Raw genomic sequence first — 19,502 nt, forward strand, 5'->3', positions numbered from 1 at the left:
GCTCGCCAAAACCACAAACACAAACACCGGTCCGTGAATTATAGTAAGGATTCAACGGTTACTAAAAAGAACCAACAATGAAATTGAATACTGAGGCAAATATGAGCATTTCACTAAAGTAGAAGAATGTACCTTTCCTTTCATTTCCTTGCTTTGAGCCATGATTGGCTGAACAACTGGAGTAGAAACGGTGGTGGAATCACTGGACTTCCGAGAGAGAGACTTTGCACCACCTGAATGGGTTGACGACTCCGACGGATTTCGTGAGCGATGGCCTGAGCTCTGGTGAACATAGGGACACAATAAAAAAAAGAGGTGCTTAATGCTGTTCATTAGCATTTGATGATGTCATTACCCAAGCAGAACAATCAAATGTTTCCGCAAAGAAACCAAGAAAACTTGGTCAAGCTGAGATCCCACAAAGCACCACAGCCCAATTTGAATTTGCAGAAGAAACGGTATGTATACAGAGGGTGTGTGAAAAAGGTGAAGATCTGACAAATGATTGGATTATCAAACGTTCACTTCCACCAAGTCCGCTTGGCTGTAATCGAGAAAGTTTGAAAGGATTGTTGAGGCACAAGAGAGTTAAAGAAAGAAGGGTTGGGAGAGAATACTGTCGAGCCACGCTATTCGCGGAGGACAAGTTCCTGAAAAATGCCACGAATGTTGAATCCCCGAATGTCGGGGCATTGCTTCAATGGAAAAAGGGGGATAGGTTCCCGGCAGTTTGTGATTAATAAGGGAAAATAAAAGATCAATTCCGGGATATATATATATATATATATATATATATATATATATATATATATATATATATATATATATATATATATATATATATATATATATATATATATATATATATATATATATATATATATACATACACAAAACAAAGATCAATTACTGCACCGTAGTCCCAAAAAGGAATCCACACATAACACGCACGCACGCACGCACACACACAGTACTTGGTTAGTACTTACAAAAGCTATTTTATTTTACGTTATAACCTTAACTTACAAGCAATTTACTGATTTCCCAACTGCCCGGATCATCAGCTGGGCCCCGTTTTTCATCGAGGTTTCGATCCTTTCAGCCCAGAACCTCTCCAAACGGCGGATCCACAACCCTGGTCATATATATATATATATATATTGTTTTGGTTATGGGGGTAGATAGGAGAATCAAATCGGGAATAGCATTGTGTAGAGTTGCTTAGTCCGTGGACGAGTCGAAAGCATATCGATGCACTAAGTAGGGAATCTGTGAGCCCGTGTTACGTGTCACCACACGAGGGGTGGTGTGGTGTTAATTAGCAAAGGGAGTAAGAATAATTTCCCCAGTATGTAATTGTCCTCTGTAATTTTTTCCCTATGTTTTTATAATTCAAGATCGGCAATTAAGGTGGGGAACGCGTCCCTGAAATCACAACAAATGGGCAGAAAGCTCCACCTTCAAAGGTTGACAACAAGCGAAGTCAAGCCCCGAAGGACTACTGATGGGCGTAACCATCAGAAGCTGGCCGAGCAGGCAGAAGCCCGACCTTCCCGGGTTTCGTGGGAGCAGGCCACGCCCCGGAGGGAGAGGATAAAATAGGGCAGAGAGAAGTGGAGTTATGAAAGGCAGCTTGTGCATTTTGAGAGGATGATAATGGCGCATTTTGAGAGGCGAAAGAAAGGAAGCGCAAAGGAGAGGTTGCACATTTTAGGAGGAAGGAAGAGTTGGCTTGGCATTCTGGGAGAGCCGTGATCAGAGTGGAGGCACAAGGTGCATTGTTTGGAGAGGCGAGAGCAGAGGTTGAGCGCACACCGAAGAGGATGACGTGGCCATTGAATCCATGTTGAGGAGGATTGGCTCACGTGGCAAATTAAGATTCCGGCCTTTTGGTTCTGGTCGGATCGATGAGGACGATCGGAGCACCCGAAGCAGTTACACTAGGGCTTTGAGCCTTTATGTGGAGTGCCGCTCGTGAATTGCCTGGCGTTTGTTCGTCCCGCTACGAGAGAAGTTCCTCGTTTCCAGTCCCACAAGGATCAGCTTTGGGCCAAGCTAAGTGCAAGAGTGGTTGGAAGGAGGGTTTTTCTTTTTATTTTGTTTCCCCATTGGCCATATTTGAGTCTGTGTGCGAGGCCTCGACTGTAGGATGTATTTATTTCATATCATTATCATTTCCTTTTGAATTATTGTCCTTTGTGGATATTTGTTTTATTTTTTATAAAATGTATTAATTTTAAGACACTGTAGCATTGTGCTGTCCTGGTGCAGCGCCCTGTGCTGTGTTCCTCCCCGTGTTCCTCCTGAGTGGTTCGTCTCTCCGCCATTAATCCCCGTTAACGCGCGCGCATTAATCTCCGAGTCTCGGTTGTAACCTTCAAGGGAGAAGCTTCGCCATCCATCCAGGTAGGGTTTTAACCCCCTGGATAGGACAACATACATAGTGCACACAAGTAAAGAACTGATAGATTCAGTTGTTCAAGCTAATCATTGGAACAACTAGAGTTCATTAAACATGATACCCCATGCAGTATTAAGGTATATACTTCAATTTTAATAAAAGAATGATTTTTTAAATATATATTTTTTTTAATCCAGAAGTTTAGCGCAACTGAAGCTGTCATGTATACCACCATTATACACTGTAATAAGACGACGTTGAGTCGCAGTTTAAGCGATGGAGGCTTGATTGTTCACCATAGAATGCAGCGTCAATCAGCATCGTGCATCGCCATATCAGCGGCCTCTTCTTCATCCCGTTACGTAACCCTCTCACATGCCATGCCCACTTCCCAGGGGCAGTGCTTGATGGCTCTTATTACAGACACCACTCTTTCGAACATATCCAAGTGCTGGAAAACATGAGGTTCTTGGAAGTATTTTAAAGGCGATTTGTGCTTTGCAGTGTTATAGTGTATAAATAAAGGTTTAAAGGCATATAAATAAATTAATTCTGGGTTTCACCACAGTTTTATGCAGCGTCTATTACGTCACCCCATCTCACTCGTTACATTGGTTCTTCATGCCTGTTGTTTGTGTCCTTTATTACATCCTTAAAAACAGTAAGTTTCATGTCGGGAATTCTTTTCAATTTTGTTTCACTGCAAGGCATGCATTCAGAGTAAAAATATTAACTCACTCCTCTCTGCGCATGTGCGATTGGGATGAATTCAGAGCCAAAGTATGGTGAAACGACAAACTTGTATTGCGATTCATGTTTCAATTTGTGTTCAAAACATAACATTCAATTTCAATCAGATTTTTCTCGATCATAAACGGATAAGAAAGAGAGACAGAAGACAGATGGACGGACATGAACAAATTGCTGAACCCTGATTTTCACTTCGTGTGGCGGGGTAATTACCACCCAGTCCTCCAGTCTAATCGATTATTTTTAATTTAAAAATCTGTATCAATAAATAATTTACCACCATTAATTAAGCGTCCATGGCAATTCAAAATACTGTCGGAGCCCGACATTCACGGTAAATAAGATGTGACCTGCTTCTACATTTGCGGCCCTGTGCGTTGTATATTCATAGTTTTTTTTCATGTATTTTTGCGGGTGTATTTGCGGGATTTTGGATTTTCCCTCATGAATCATGAACCGCCCAGAACCTATCTCCCTTTTTCCCATTGAAACAATGCCCCAACCATTCGCAGCATTTTTGAGGAATGTTTTCCCCGCGAATGTCAGGGTCCGACAGCACTGCTATTTCTGGGAAGAAAAAAAAAATCAGGGAAAAGTCACACATATGATTTCATTTTAAAGCAAGAAGTAATGCAACAGAACAAAAGCAAGGTGAGGAATTGTTGCAGAATGTGCAGGAAGCAAAGCATACTTGCTGCCCCGAACTGCCAGATGATGTTCGGGAAATTATTTGCTTCTGTTTGAAGCAAGAACATAAAATGAAATGAAAAGAAAAATTGCTTCCTTTCTTGCACTTAACTCATCCATAGTTGAAGAGAAAACATCCACAAATCATGAATTCGTTCAAGATAACAAAAAACCAACCAGAAAAAAAGATCATGCAGTGGTTTTGTTTCTGATTTCTGACATTAACCTCAAATACAATAATAAACGAGAACAGCACTCAGAGGGCATAGTCTCGCCTCATGCATTCATTCTGAACAAAAACATCGTTAACTGAACACGCAACTATTATAGCACACTGCTATTATGGCCAACATATCCGTATAACATATGCACCCTATTATGCCACATAGCTTCTCGGCAAGGGTTATGAACATCATAAATTTAACCGCTTAACCGATCAATGCAAAATTGAACTAATTGATGAACTACGCATGGGAAATATGGTTTGATAAAGATGACGTCATCAGTCACCTGGTCTGGCAGCCATATTGGATCAAAGAAAAGAAAAGAAAAGAAAAACCTTAAAAAACAAGAGAGTTGGCTCACACAAAGTCCTTCTCAAGACTGCACAGGGTATGTATTTGATGAATATAATCCAGTTAATGAAAAACATGACTTTAAAGTGGCATTCATTTTTAATTAATTAATTACCGCAGAAAACAACTACTTTCTTCAACTACCTGTTGAGACTTCTCAGCCCATGCAGATTGTTAACACAAAGAACTTGTAACAGACTATCGCCATTGCAATCTCAGGACAAACAACTTGATGAGATACTGTACTTTTGGGATTTCCATCTTCCCCATCCAAATGTGCTACCTCCACCCTCAAATACAACACGTCAGGAAAAAAAAATTCAGCTTTGCCGCCACAGCTTTGCAACAACAGAACAACAAAATACTCAACGAACCACATTCCATGATCTGTCCTTCCGACCAAACTCTTCCACACTCTATCCCTAACTGCCCGGGTTATATCCAGTCCACAATTAAATGGGTAGAAAAAGGTGGGGCACCAGAAGGCCTTCACTGGCGGTGGTTTCGAAAAGAGGAAGCAGAAGAAGAGGAAGAAGAAAATAACCAGTAATCACTAGAACTGACACTTTATAACTGTAAGCAGTGATGACCAGGTACCAATATGTCCAGCTTTGATACAACGCGAGATTGATGAGTTACGGACCGAGTAAGACGAAGTGTTCAATCTATTTCTTATATCCGCAGTTGACCCTTTTTCCTGAGCCATCGTTGGTATCAATTGAATTGCTACTCCTCTACCCTCAAACCCATCTAGGCACAGCCAAGTGAGCCTCAGTCAAACAAAAAAAGAATTCTAAAAATTCTCAGATTCAAGCAATTAATTTACATCTGGCTGCCAGACCATGTGGCCAATCAGGTTGAAATTAAAAAACAATACATTCCCCAAGTGTACTCGATCACAATTGTGAAGTTTCACATTGATTGATGAAGGTCCAGCACAGTCCATATGTTTATTATCCGGGAAGTTTTACCCCATTGAATGGCTCCACAACATTAGCTGGTACATACTTGGCAGCTCTGCTCAGCTACACCTGATTAAATAAGATAAGAGGAGTATGCATTGAGGGTGCGAGCACCCCTGGATATTGCCAAGCCACCGGAAAAATAACGCGTCTTCGCGAGAAACCTGCCAGGTTTGGTGGTATAAATCGGCGTTCGTGGTTGACTAGTAACCCGACAGACCGTGGAGTTACTTGTGGCTCATGGCCTTCGGGCCGGGAGTTCGGGAGAAGGCCGAGTGCTTCCCCCATTTTACATTACGTGGAATTTCACAAAAATTGGTCCCTGGTGGTCTATATCATAATGATATGCTTGTTCATCCATCTGTCTCTCTGTCTATCTGTAACATTCCGTTCCACCCAATGGTTGGACATTTCGCCTGACACCACCCACAATTTACACTTGAAAAAATAAAAAAAATCATATGGTTGCTATGTTGGGTCTTACTGCGAAACAAAGTCAAAGACATCTTCGGAGCTGTCATTTTCACAATCGCTGTGCCCTCCCCACAAGTTTTCCCTTCATTGTAAAACATAAAACAACCAAGGTGACAGCTAAAAGGATGCAGATAGGCATCATGTGCCTTGTGAAGCTCGGCCTCAGCAATCGAGGAAGCAGTTTGGTGCCTCAGACATCGCCCAAATAACTATGTGGCATTCTATCAACTAGGGCTTAAACCCAAACCCTGTCATGATAAAAGTTTTTATCCAAGGTCATTATTTACTTTTAATGATATATGCATCAAGAAGAAAATAATTGGTTTTGGGTCTTTATTGGCACAATGAATCTGCTCATGGTCACATAACTTTTCCGTATATCTCGCAGGATTATGAGTTGGACAGGCGACTGTGATGGGCCATGACCTGCTCAGAGTTGCACATCTTCTCCACATATCTCGTGGGATTGTGAGTTGGACAGGTGACCGTGATGGGTGGGGAGGGGGTTTGACGGCTTGAAGTGAGGAGGGGATTGATGCTTTTGGTTTGGGAGGGGGAGGGTGGGGACTTGGGGTTGGGTGAAGGGGGGGTGAGCAATGTTGGGACAGAGTTTGGAGGGGTGGTTGAGGCTTTGGGGGGTGGGGGGGTTGGTGGTGGTTGAAGGCTTGGAGTAGGGAGGGGATTGGCACATTGGGGTTGGGAGGTAGAAGGAGTTGAGGACTTTGTTCCACTTTACATTGCACAGATGTTCCGTGGGTCCCTGCTGGTAATAAATTAATGGCAAAGTGTGACTCAATGGCATGATGTCATATGTGAGGCCTCTGGAGTGCAACTGTGCTTTTGTGTCCCAGTCCAAATCTCAGCGATATATATATATATATATATATATATATATATATATATATATATATATATATATATATATATATATATATATATATATATATATATATATATTTTTAAACAAGCAATAGACTATTTAAATCAGTAGCTATTTTCATTTTTATAAAATGTATTGCATGTTTTTAAAATCTTGGTCTGAACAATCAATGAGAGTAGCATATTCCTTGTGGAAGGGTAGTAGCAGGATGCACATGACATGGAAAAATGGTTCCTCACCGCATGAGACGTATCCTCGTACATATCCCCTCCATGTCGCCTCCCCTGCGAGGTTGACAGAGGTTGTTGCACAGGCTCTACGGTTGACTCGACTGGAATACAAGAATATTGTGCACAAGGTCATGATGCCGAGATGCTTGCAGAAGCTAACAAATGAGGATAACACATCTTCGCTGAACAAATAACTTTTTACTATTGGAACAAATCAGGAATAACAAAATAATTCCAATGCTTAGCCACACTTTTCCCAAGACAAGCAACTTCCCCAACAGCATACCCCGAGGACTACCGACTGGTTGGCCATCCGGTCCCCTTGATAATGAATCCGGGACAGGATAGTGTGATGCCGTCTGTGGAAAAAAGCCATCAGCTACTTGGCCTGGCACAAAAGCTGGAATTCCAGGTGGGCCTCCAACTTGAGAGAACTGTTGAGTGTAGGGTGAGCCTGTATTTGACTGTGTCGTCATGAAGCTCTCTCTATTGCCTGCAAGGAAAGATTTATATACATATATATATATATATATATATATATATATATATATATATATATATATATATATATATATATATATAAACATTCGATTAGTACAACAAAATTTAAATATGCATTTCAACAAAATAGACATTATCAAAGCTTTTCGACTTGCACTCCTCAGGATAGAACCGCAAGCAGATGAAGAAGCACCAAACTCTCATTTATAAAGTTACGATGTCATGTCCTCAACGTTGATTGGTTGAGAGAAGGAAAAGATGGGATTACCTGATTGGTGCAACCACAGAGCATCATGAATACTGTCGTACAGTTGTCACACAGTCAAGTCATCATAGTCAGAATAGATATAAAGTTTGGACAAATTATTTCTGTCCACAAAGAATGTGATTGGTTGACCTGATGAATGTGGCCTCCATTGCACGAAGGCGAGCTAAACTGCGTCCTCTACCCGGGATTTTAAACCAGCCAATACGATATTGCTCAGCACACTGAGGATTATTCAGTAAATGGTGACCAATTGCAGAGGCATAGAGAATAATTGTCGTACTGTGTACATTCTTACAAGCCCGAGTTGGTTGTCTCTGTTCGGATGATTAACCCCGTCTGATCCCCGAAGGGACGTGTTGTTCAATGCGATCCTTCAATCTCAAAGATGTGCGACCCACATACCAAGCATCACACTGGCACTAAAATTCATGAATAATCTTATTTATATGAGAGGCGGGCAGAACATCTTTTGGACTGACGGAAGCAACCGGCGGGTGGTGAACATCACTCGTGGTTGAGCAGTATAGTAAGAATGGGACACCGTCTGTTTGATGTGGTTTTCAAACTGTTGAGACACTTTGCCTTTCCAAGGTAGACATAGGTCGAAGGTATACGGGACATTTACCAGGTCCGATTATAGGATTCTTTGGTGGGTTCAGGAATTTGTGTATAAATCTATTGATGATCTGTTCGGGATACCCATTATCGAGAAGAATAGTCTTGATGGTCTCAATTTCAGCATGGAGTTTATCTGTGGAGCAGATCTTTCTTGCTCTATTGACCAAGATACCAATCAATCCAATCTTGTATTGAAAAGAACTGTAAGAGTCCCACCTAGTATACTGTCCGGTAAAAGTAGACCGATGGTAGACTGTGGTTTTATAAGCGTCGGCTGATTTCTCAACTAAAACGTCCAAGAAGGGAAGTATGCCGGAGCGTTCCATCTCTAAGGTGAACTCTAGGGATGGATGGTGTGAGTTCAGGTGTGCTAAGAAGACTTTGCATGCTGAGGTTGACTCAAAGACAGCAAATATGTCATCCACGTATCGATATAATAGATGGAAGGTGGTTGAACTCCAGGATGTGGGTCTGCAAAGGCACGTTTTTCACAGTAACCTACAAAGATGTTTGGCAAGACGGGGCCTAGAGGGGATCCCATCACAACACCATCGATCTGAGTATACATAGAATCATTGAAACTGAACTCGACATTAACGGGTCACCATATTCATCAATTCAACAAAGACAGACTCAGAGATCGGTGAAGGTGTCAAGTCACGATGATACAGAAGTTGCGCGCAGATTTTGATCACTTCTGTCAGTGCGACATTCCGTCACACACCTCACAAATTGTATTGATGAGTCCGCCGATCTCCGCCTAATCATTATTCATGATGGTTCATTTCTGCCTTCTCATTATTCATGATGCTCTGTGGTTGCACCAATCAGGTAATCCCATCCTTTCTTTCTCTCAAACAATCAACGTTGAGGACATGACGTTGTAACTTTATAAGAGAGAGTTTGGTGCTTCTTCTTCATCTGCTTGCGGTTTTTTTTTTCCAGAGGGGTGCAAGTCGAAAAGCTTTGATAATGTCCATTTTATTAAAATGCACTTTAAAAATTACATTATCTGGAACCGGATCTTCACAAAAATGGAATCAATTTGTCCTCGTCACACACCCAACCTGCCCACCAAATTTCGTCAGAATCCATCAACTATTTTTTGAGATATCCTGCTCAGAGACAAACAGACAGAGGTGAAAACATAAACTCTGTCAACCTTCGGTGGCAGAGGTAACTAACGTTCTTTCAAAAATATTAAGGCTGTTCATCCGGAATTTAATGCACACCAAAAAAAAAAAATCCTTTTTCTTATTGGAAATATTTAACATTGGCTATTGTTCAATGATATATCTGCATACCATCCACTCTGACCTATCACCTTAAAGCAGCTGTCAAGGTTGCTTGTAAGCCTGGCTATCACAAGTACCATGAATGGCTGTATTTACGAGTGAAGTGTTACCTGCAACAGGATCCATGGGTGGATAGGACAGCCCGACTGTGTCAGAGGCAATGCCAGACTGATGGGGTGGATAGCCGTACACAGTGCCGTCGGGGACGGACATTGGCTCGGGAGTGTTTGAACGACTGGACTCACTTGCATTGTACGATGAATCGGCCTCTATACCTTGAGGAATCACACCAGCCTAGGAACAGCACAACAAGTGAGGCAATTACATCAACCGTTTTCGAGCAAAGTATTTTCAATACGCTACTTTAATTTATTCAGGAAGTGAAATGTCAACACATTCTGCAAGGAAAATGCAAAACACCTTGAACTGTGCATCGAGGTGTTGCAGCCGCTGAAGCCACTCTGGGTCAAGAAACTGCTCTTCATCAGGTCGCTCCCGCAGTGCTGGATCAAACGATTTTAGCTGTCCAGAAATCTGGGGGATTGAACAGTGGGAAATCATATCAGGAAGTAGAACAGATGGTCTTTGAATGGTGAAGAAGCTTTTAAATCTCTCAAAAAACCCCCCCAAAAAACCGGGCGATTAAAAATACCGGTATTCAAAATAATGAAGTCATGGATGACGATTATGACAACAGAAACGATCTATAATGGAATAGATACGTATATGACTATATATATATATATGTGATTAGCAAAGTCACCGAAGGTGGACAGAGGTTATGTTTTCCTGTCTGTCTGTCTGTCTGTCTGTGTCTGTCTCTGTCTCTCTATATGCACGATATTTCAAAAAGTGAGACACGGATTCGGACGACATTTGGTGGACAGGTTGGGTGTGTGACAAGGACAATTTGATTCGATTTTGGTGAAGACACAGATCCGGATAAATCCATCCATCCATTGGGACCATACTCTGTGCAGAGCGTTGGTGCTACCTAAGCAGTCTCCTTGGCTATTGGGCACAATCCTGGACGGGTCGACACTCCGACACAGGATAACAGCAAGCTGGCACTCATTTTGCCGACCTCGGAAGGATGACAGGCAGAGTCAACACCACCTGATATTAATTCAACAGCCAAGTGGGATTTGAACTCAGGACTCATGGATCCGAAGCCCACCACCCTAACCATTAAGCCAAGACAAGGCATGATCCAGATCCGATAATTATTAAAGTGATTTTTCACCATTCAGAGATCTCAAAAAGCTGTGGATGAATTCTGATGAAACTTGCTGGACAGGTTGGGTGTGTGACAGGATGAATCGATTCGATTTTGTTGGAGATCCAGAGAAGATAATGTTTTTAATTCTGCAAGTGATCCTTCCTGATTGAGAGATGGGCCCAAAAATGATATACAGTATATAGCACGGTATTTCAAAAGGTTGTGGAGATGAGTTGGGTTAGATACTGTTAATGTCAATCCTGTTAACCTCATACAAGATAATCGCCAACGTGTGAAATTTTACCGACTTCCTAAGAGTCATAAGCATGATAAACCCGGTCGGCCCATTGTGTCGACCTGCAACTGTCCCAAAGAACTTATCAGCATGGACCTCGATGGGATCCTGGCACCTTTTGTCAGTTTGTTACCTGCTTACGTGAAGGACACCTCTGATGCAATTAATCTTTGTAATAATTTCTGGTCCCAGGAAGGAGAATACAGACGTTTTATATTTACGATGGACATCCCTTCACGATATTCCAATATGCCTAGAAATGAGGGATTGGAGGCTCCACAACAGGCTTTAGGGTATAATCCTTGTAATAACAGACCAAGTTATACCACTCTTTTAAGATGGCTGAATTAGTCCTTATCTTCTTTTAATTTTGGGGACTGCTATTATGTACAACAACAAGGAGTAGCCATGGGAATCAAAATGAGACCTTCGTATGCTTGTATTTTTGTTGGTTTCATCGAGGAGATGATGATCAATAGTTATAAGGGTTGTAAACCTATCCTGAAACGTAATATCGAACAATTACATCGGGCTGATAACCTCTTCTCAAAGTGAATTGGAGGATTTCTTATGTTATATAAATAATTACTATTCTTCTCTTAACAATACCGATGTTATTTCAGACACCAGTGTCAATTTATTGGATACTCGCAAATACAAAGCGGCGCTTTGCTGACGAGAATACTAAGGGGGAAGGTATAACTGGGGAGACGGTGGACATACCCACACAATACATACCTCTGATACAAATGTTGAAAACTTGATGGTACAAACAGCTGGATGAGGTGAGCAACAAACAACACCACTCAATCCCAAACACCACATCTGCATGCGTACAACACCCAACGAGAACCCCAACAATCACACAATGCACACCTCATCACGTCCAACCCGGACACGACACCAGCCACGTTCGTGCCCCAGAAACACAAAAACAACAAATGCACACACATGCTCACCCACACACATACGGCACTAGGTCACATGTAAGTAAAAACAAAACAACAAAAAGGAGCAGAGCAGCCCATCGATGATTCGATTTGACTGTCATTTTGCTTGAGGTTTGCAAAAAATAAAAAATAAAAAATATAATAAAGCACTCCTCCATTTGACCTCGAGCACCAGCACGTGATCGTTAATGAGCAGTCATATCGGGATGAAAACCGGACACGTGCCGAGACTCGGAGTCTATTGGCCTGAGGAAGCCGGCTGTGAAGCTGGTGAAACGTCGCTTGAGACCGGCAGGGTCTGCTCTTACTTATTGCTCAAATTAAATTAGAGGAGCAGATCTAGTTTTACTTCTTCTTCTTAAAAAATAAATCTGTGCGCGCGTGCGTGCGTGCGTGCGTGCGTAATGCGTGGTAGCTGGTATTACAAATCATCTTCCATCATAATTTAATGGAACCTTTTCAGAATTATGATACGTTGCGATTAATAAAATTTATTTCAAAAATGACAATAATTACAAAGTGCATTTCCAATCATGTGCCGCAGCACATTGCCCACTGAAGGTGGGACAAGAAGGGGTACTCCAACCCAGAGGTTCAGGTGAGGAAAAATGTTAAATAACAATATGGAAGCACAATTTTATTTTTCCACCTGCAATAAAATAACGTTTTGGGGAAATATATTCATTCACAGAAAAATGCATCCTGACAAACGTGAATACCGTCCAAGACCTAAACACGCTTCATACATCATCCTATATTTTACTCTCACAAACGTGACTACCGCTCATTACCCCCCACTCCCCTTATTTGCTTCACTCACATTGACCAGTTGTGAAATGAGGGAGCCGGAGTAAAGTGCTGGCTGTGACAGCACCGCGTGGCCAATGACCTCACAGTACTGCAGCGCCTGGCCCACAAGGCCGTATTCAGCCAGCCGACACGCGTACAAGAACTTGAACGTCTGCAGAAAAGTTTGCAGGATGAGTGGACCTCATGTCAGCCATCATCAGTTTATTTAATGTTCCATTTGACGCGATGCAAGAGGAAAATTAATACACGTGAAGATCGTTTTGGTAGGTTCAACGGTTTCTTATGGCAAATGACCTGAAACGCTGGAAGAGCAGAGCGACCACCTCCCAGAGCCTGCACATACTCGTACACCTCTGTGCGCTGAATGGCTTCACTCAAAGCAAACTTTTGCAGTGGTAAGCTTCAAAAAAAAACAAAACAAAATACATAAACATGTGAATATAAACTGTTAAAAAAAAAAAAACTACTAAATAAATGTTGCCGTACTTGTGCAACACAAACATGAACATCATCGTAGCAGATAACAGAAATAAAACATCAGCAGCAACATTACCAATCATGTCAAAACAGATTCCAAAATAATGAGCACTCTCCCAGCTTAAAGAGTAACCCAAACGCTCAGACCACCTCGACACTAATCGATCCCTTGATAACCGACAAAACACACAGATGCCTTTTTCCGATTTATAAAGCGAGTAATTTTACAATTCAGAGTCAAAGTCTTCTTCTTCTCGATGCTTAGCCGTGACGTCACATTTGGAAGTCGACTACCAGATTTGGACTGTCTATGGCTCTGTGTGTTACATCACTGTACCATTGAACTCAAATGGTGAATAATTTTCGATTTCCCACAAGTATGCTGAGTCGATGCATCCTCGGTGCTCGTGTAGTAATACAAACCGAGATGGTTTCATGCTGCAACCAGAAGGGCACTCGGTAGAGCGCATACCTCCACCACGCACGCAATGCCTCATCCATGAGAACATATCTGGTCCAATACATTTTTGAGATATCGTGCTATATATCGTTTTCGGCCCCATCTCTCAATGGTGAAGAATCACTTTTAAATTAAATAATTGTCGTATCCAGATTAGGATTCAGATATTCACCAAGATAGAATCAGTTCGTCCTTGTCACACACCCACCCTGTCCACAAATGTTCTCAGTGGCGGAGGTAATAATGGCCGTAAGAACCTAAGTTTGCTAGCATTTGGACGAGGTTTGTCCGAAATACCCGAGTGTGGACCGGGCCGACAAAATGTTTGTTTTTGTGCTCGGAACATTACACAGAGCACTGTTATGAAACAAGAGAAATGGCTAGATCTCGTGGTTATCCGCCGCAATTGAGAGAGGATGCCATTTCCGCGATTAAGCAGAAGAAACAGCTGTCGCTCGAAACTGCAAGACGATCTCTATCCATCCACCAGCACATGTGCATGGAAGACCACTCCTCCCTCCACACCCGCCACCAGCACACACCCTCCCCTCTCCTCTGCCATCACCGCACACCCCCTCCCCTACACACCAGCCACCATCACCCCACCACCCTCCCCCCATTCCCCCAAGCACCACTCCCCCCTCTCCTGGAGCAGGACATCGACACAGCACGACACAACACAAACATGGCACGACCAGACACAAATGCAGTGTCTGTGCCGTGTTCGTGCCAGAGTAATACAAGTGATTTATCAATTAATATAAAATCTCTTATAAATCATCAATTGAACAGAAAAACAAAGCCTCCCAATCTCTCGTGAAAATGCAACTGGCATTTTCATCTTCACCAACACGTCCTTTGTCGTCATCTTTGTTTAAATCGCTCGCATAAGACTCAAAAACGATAAGGCTCCATGAATCCCCCCGAAAGTGTTTCCATCACTAATTTTGTCTCAATTCGTTTATTCAAAATCCCACTGATGAGTTTCAACATAGTGAGAACCTTCGGAGTTGCCAATGACGGTGGAATCAGCATCAGAATCCGAGCTCGAAATACTGTACACCGTTTCTCAATGTAAACTGTCATTTGGATGAAGGTGGGTTCAAGGTGTGAGGTCATTGGCTAAAATAGAAAATCGACAATTTAAGGCTTTTTTTTTTCAACACTTTGTGATCGACAAAAAAAAAATTTTGAAATTTTTTTCCATTCAAATTATTCTGTTATGAATGATTTTCAGAAAAAAAAAAAAAAATATATATATATATATATATATATATATCTCAGAGTTGACAGTGCATGGTTTGATTCACAATGGCTCACATGTTGATGCTGGTGAACAATAACCTGCTATGAAAAGTCGAAAACAAAATGTACAGAAACGTTGCTTCCAGGTGTACAGCAATGTTGGTAACGTTGTTAACGGGCGACTTGTTGCGAAGGTTTAAAATTATCCATCATTGCATGATGTTAGGCCGAGTGCAAAGATTTACAAAATGGGAATAAGACCGGCTATCTTTTGTGTAGCGGGGAAAGGAGGACTCGAGATTGTTGGAGAAGCTAGCGATGTGGACGCTGAAAGGACTGATGGCGATCTCTCTGAAGAAAAGGAGTCAGAATTAAAAATATCAGGAGGGAGGTACAACTAAGGGACATTAGTGAAAAGGCACGAGAGGTACGTCTGCATTGGTTGGTGTCACGTACTGAGGAGGAAATAAATAGGGGGGGCGGGGGGGGTGAGGTCTTTGATATGGAAGCATTTCGCAGGAAGAGAAGAGGCAAACGGAAATCGAGATGGAAGGAGGAACATGAGAAGAGTTGGGGTGCAGAGAGGTTGCTTGGGATAGAGAGGTCGGGCGAAGAAAAACTCATACGGCTGAATGCACAAAAGGTGGGCTTAATTGGAGCCATAGTAGTAGTAGTAGTAGTAGTAGTAGTAGTAGTAGTAGTAGTAGTAGTAGTAGTAGTAATAATGGTAGTTTTATAATTTGAACTCTAATCAGAACATGAATTAAAAAACTAGCCTATAGTCCAGCAGTATTTTACTTTGGCTCTGAATTTGTCACGGTTGCACATGCGCCTGTGTGGCAGTCAAACAAGATTGTAAATCATTCCAATCCGGAAACGTACTGATATTAGTGACGTCATAAAGGGCACGTACAACACACATGAAGAACTAATGTAACATGTTAAGTAAGGTGGTGTAAAAGATCAATGGTGGCGAACTTCAAAAATCTTTTTTCGAGTTCCGACAACTTTTAAAATCGTTATTTTATTTCAATTGAATTGTATACCTGAACAATGCAGAATACGAATCACCTTTTTGGTACTTTCAAAAACCGTTTCGCAGAACTTGGACAAAATATTACTTCTACGTCATCAGGACCAATAAAAATTTGCTGCTCGCAGTCCCCATCCATATCCTTGTTTCTCAAGGCCGCATGGTGTTCTATTAACTTTGTAGTTTTTCTTGTCGTCGTCGTCGTCCCCCTTCCAGTCAAACCCAGACCAAACAAATCACCCATCCTTGATGGATATAACCGTTAGTAAAATATAGACGGAGTGTTTGGGCAAATATTGGAGCCTTTGGTGACGTCGAGGTGTTTCTCTGCACATCCTCTCTCCACAAACAAAAAGAGCAAAATAAATCCATAACTGACAGATACATTCAGGTTTATCCAATTGTAGTTTTTTTGGTGCAACGAACCCTATTCACCAACAAGTAAACCATTCCAGGTACCTGTGGTTAGCGCCCAGCAAAACGAGCTTGGCTGACCGCTTGCCATAGCTTTCAAACTTGAGCTGAGCCATCAGGTAGCAGAAATGGGCAGCATCCAGCAGGCCTTTAGAAGCTACGGTGGGTCACAAGCCATTGGGTAATACATAACTGCATGATAACTTCATAAACACGACTATATACGAGTATGAGAGTTCTTTGCAGGACATTACAAAGTGCCTGTGACTTACATGAATAGCAATTGGTAAAACGCTTTGACATTGAAAAACAAAGTGAAGGCTCATGGAATGACACCGTCCAATAATAAAACAGACAAAGAATAATAAAAATGACAAACATACAAATTACAACATGTCCAACAAATATACAGTTGCATGTGTGTCCAGCTTCCTGTACCAATGACATCCTGGTAAGTTATATTGTATATAGGGTGTCCACAAAATCTTGTTCCAGTTTTAAAATGTTATTCGAACCAAACCAAAAGAGTTACAATGATGCGGATTTCTCCATGCTGTTGCTTTAACCAACAACCATGAATAAGAACAACATGCTGAACCAACATCTAGTGGTTTCACAAGTTTTTGGAGACAGGGAGGGTGATTGACAGGACTCAAAGTGAACGTCCAGGCATTTCAGAAGATGTTCCCCCACATGAACTCTAGTTACCAAAGTTAATAATACGCAAAGTTGAACAGAGAAGACTGCATATTCATGCACATAAAGTGCAGATAGTGCAACCTTTAGAACCAATAACTTCCCCGGAAGATGGATTGGATGTGGTGGAGCAGTCCCCTGGCCTCTACGGTCTCCCGATGTGACACACTTGGACTTTTTCTTAATGGGAGAATGTCAAGGATCATTTGCCAAACCTCTGTTGTTCACAATGAACCACTTTGTGCAAGAATAACCAATTGCATGAGCAGTGTAATGAGGGATGTGTTGGCAAACACTGGATTGAAGTCGATTTTTTGTGTATACATAGTCGAGGCTTGTGGGAGAGCTGGTACACTGAATAGATCAGGACTTAACATGATGCATAAGGAACAGTAGAGATGCACGCAAAAGGAAGAGTGGGGAAGGGGGAAATACCAACAGCAGAGTAGAAGGCCAAGATAGAGTGAGACCTGGACAAAAAAGGTGTGCGAGAAGTTGCATGGGGTGGAAAAGATGATGCACAGGATGGAATACAGATACAGAAGGAAACTTCAAGGCGGGAAAACTGGAAATTTGGATGGAGAATGGATTGGGGAGGGGTTGGGGGGTATGGGTTAACGAGGGTTGGAAAGGTCATGGCTTTGGATTGGGGACGACCTGAGATGGTGGTGAACGGTTATCTTGAAGACCTGGAGGGAAGACTAAGATTGAAGAGAATGTGGAAGTTGGGAACAAATTGGTGGAAGTGAGCACTAATCCTGGATTTAGGTAGTTTCACCAGAAGGGGGTTAGTGGTGGACTGTGTGTGCCCTGTAAAAATCTGTGGCGGGGGGGGGGGGAGGTGGTAGGGATAAAGAATGGAAATAGCAGTGGTGCAAGACCAGAAAGAAGATGTCTGAAGAGAGACCACCGACCTGTCTGAGATGGCGAAGTGATAGGCCCATAGATGCAGCTTCAGCACAGGAGATTCCAACAATCTTAAAGGCTTTGGCTACTCCAGCATCAAGCTGAGAAAGACGTGAGGCAGGAGAGCCAGCCCAGAGGGGACAACAGTACTCTGTCAAGCTGCAGACGAAAGCCTTGTAGTTAGAGGAGTTCAGGTGTGTCAAGGAAGGACAGGTGTGCCAAGGAAGGACAGGTGTGTCAAAGAAGGACAGGTGTGCCAAGGAAGCAGCTGGCTTTGGAAATGTGGTTTGCCCAAGAAAGTTAATGGCTGATAGTAAGACACAAGAGTTTGAATGACTGGTGGACTGTGTGTTTTGACCAGCTTGTGCTTTTATCAAGGTCTGAAGAGAGGGAAGAGGCTGTAGCCTGCCTGACTGAAGGATGAGGGATGTCATGGGAGGGGTTTTTTCCAGAGAGTCAGAGAGATAATTTATGAAGATGAGGAATGGGACTGGGCTTGGAACAATGTGCCTTGGGGCACTCCAGCTTTGACAGGGAGATAAAATCAAAGGATTCCATTGAAAGACACACCTTGACTTGGAAAGTATAGGAACTCAGGAAGCCATGTGTGGAGTTAGCCTTGGATAAGATAGGCAGAGAGTTTGGAGACTAAGACAGGATGCCAGGATGTATCAAAAGCACGAGATATGTCCAGAGAGACGGTCCTGATCTCATATTTGACATTCAGAGCCTCCATCCATTATTGGGCGAGTTGGTGCAGCATGTCCAACGTGGAGTGACCTGGTCTGAAACCAAACTGTTGATCTGGGATGACATTGTTGGAGAAAAATAATTTCATATCAACTGTAATGATGGATTGCATGACCTTGCTGATGATTGGAAGTAAGCTGATGGGTCTGTAGTTAAGGGGATCAGTTTTTGCAACTTTATTAATGCAGTGATGCATTAAAAAGGTGCAAAAATGCAAAAATGTAATGCAGTGATGTTAGCAGATTTCCAAGCAGATGGAAGATTACCGAGGGCAAATGACGTGGTGAAAAGGGCAAAGAGAGGATGTGCAAGAGAGCAGCAGAGCAGGTTTTTAGGACACGAGCTGATGCCGTCCGGTCCAGTTGCAGAGTCAGAGTCGAGGGTTGAGAGAACCTTCTCCATATTCTCAGGTGCAAAAGACACAGATACCAGAAGCAGTTGGGTACGACAGTGAAGGATGGGTTCTGATAGAGAGGGATTGGGGACACAATATTTGGAGGCAAACACAGAATTGAGGCATTCAGCCTTCTCATGAGCGAAGTCAGCTGTGGTGCCATTTGAGGAGAGGGAAGGAATGGAGGGAGGGAGGGCATACTCCAGAGACAG

The 19,502-nt window shown here is 42.4% G+C and overlaps 1 protein-coding gene across 7 annotated transcripts in view; it reads right to left on the minus strand.

Annotated features, from left to right (window-relative positions):
• LOC147012595 (protein transport protein Sec16A-like) overlaps positions 1 to 19,502 on the minus strand; it is a 146,504-nt gene that overhangs the window by 38,527 nt on the left and 88,475 nt on the right. For 5 of the 7 annotated variants that reach the window (XM_085853620.1, XM_085853615.1, XM_085853618.1 and 2 more), the window contains exons 17-25: positions 16,590 to 16,701; positions 13,210 to 13,315; positions 12,926 to 13,066; positions 10,062 to 10,175; positions 9,752 to 9,935; positions 7,246 to 7,452; positions 6,969 to 7,060; positions 3,843 to 3,887; positions 133 to 282 (exon numbers count right to left, since the gene is read on the minus strand). In XM_085853620.1, the coding sequence (XP_085709746.1) occupies positions 133 to 282; positions 3,843 to 3,887; positions 6,969 to 7,060; positions 7,246 to 7,452; positions 9,752 to 9,935; positions 10,062 to 10,175; positions 12,926 to 13,066; positions 13,210 to 13,315; positions 16,590 to 16,701 (1,151 nt within the window). The remainder of the gene's footprint in view (positions 1 to 132; positions 283 to 3,842; positions 3,888 to 6,968; positions 7,061 to 7,245; positions 7,453 to 9,751; positions 9,936 to 10,061; positions 10,176 to 12,925; positions 13,067 to 13,209; positions 13,316 to 16,589; positions 16,702 to 19,502) is intronic. The other 2 variants (XM_085853619.1, XM_085853616.1) reach the window with 1 other exon arrangement.

Source organism: Eptatretus burgeri, chromosome 14 (assembly GCF_056783735.1).
Source record: "Eptatretus burgeri isolate ZD-2024b chromosome 14, Ebu_testis_v1, whole genome shotgun sequence".
Classification (NCBI taxonomy): Eukaryota; Metazoa; Chordata; class Myxini; order Myxiniformes; family Myxinidae; genus Eptatretus; species Eptatretus burgeri.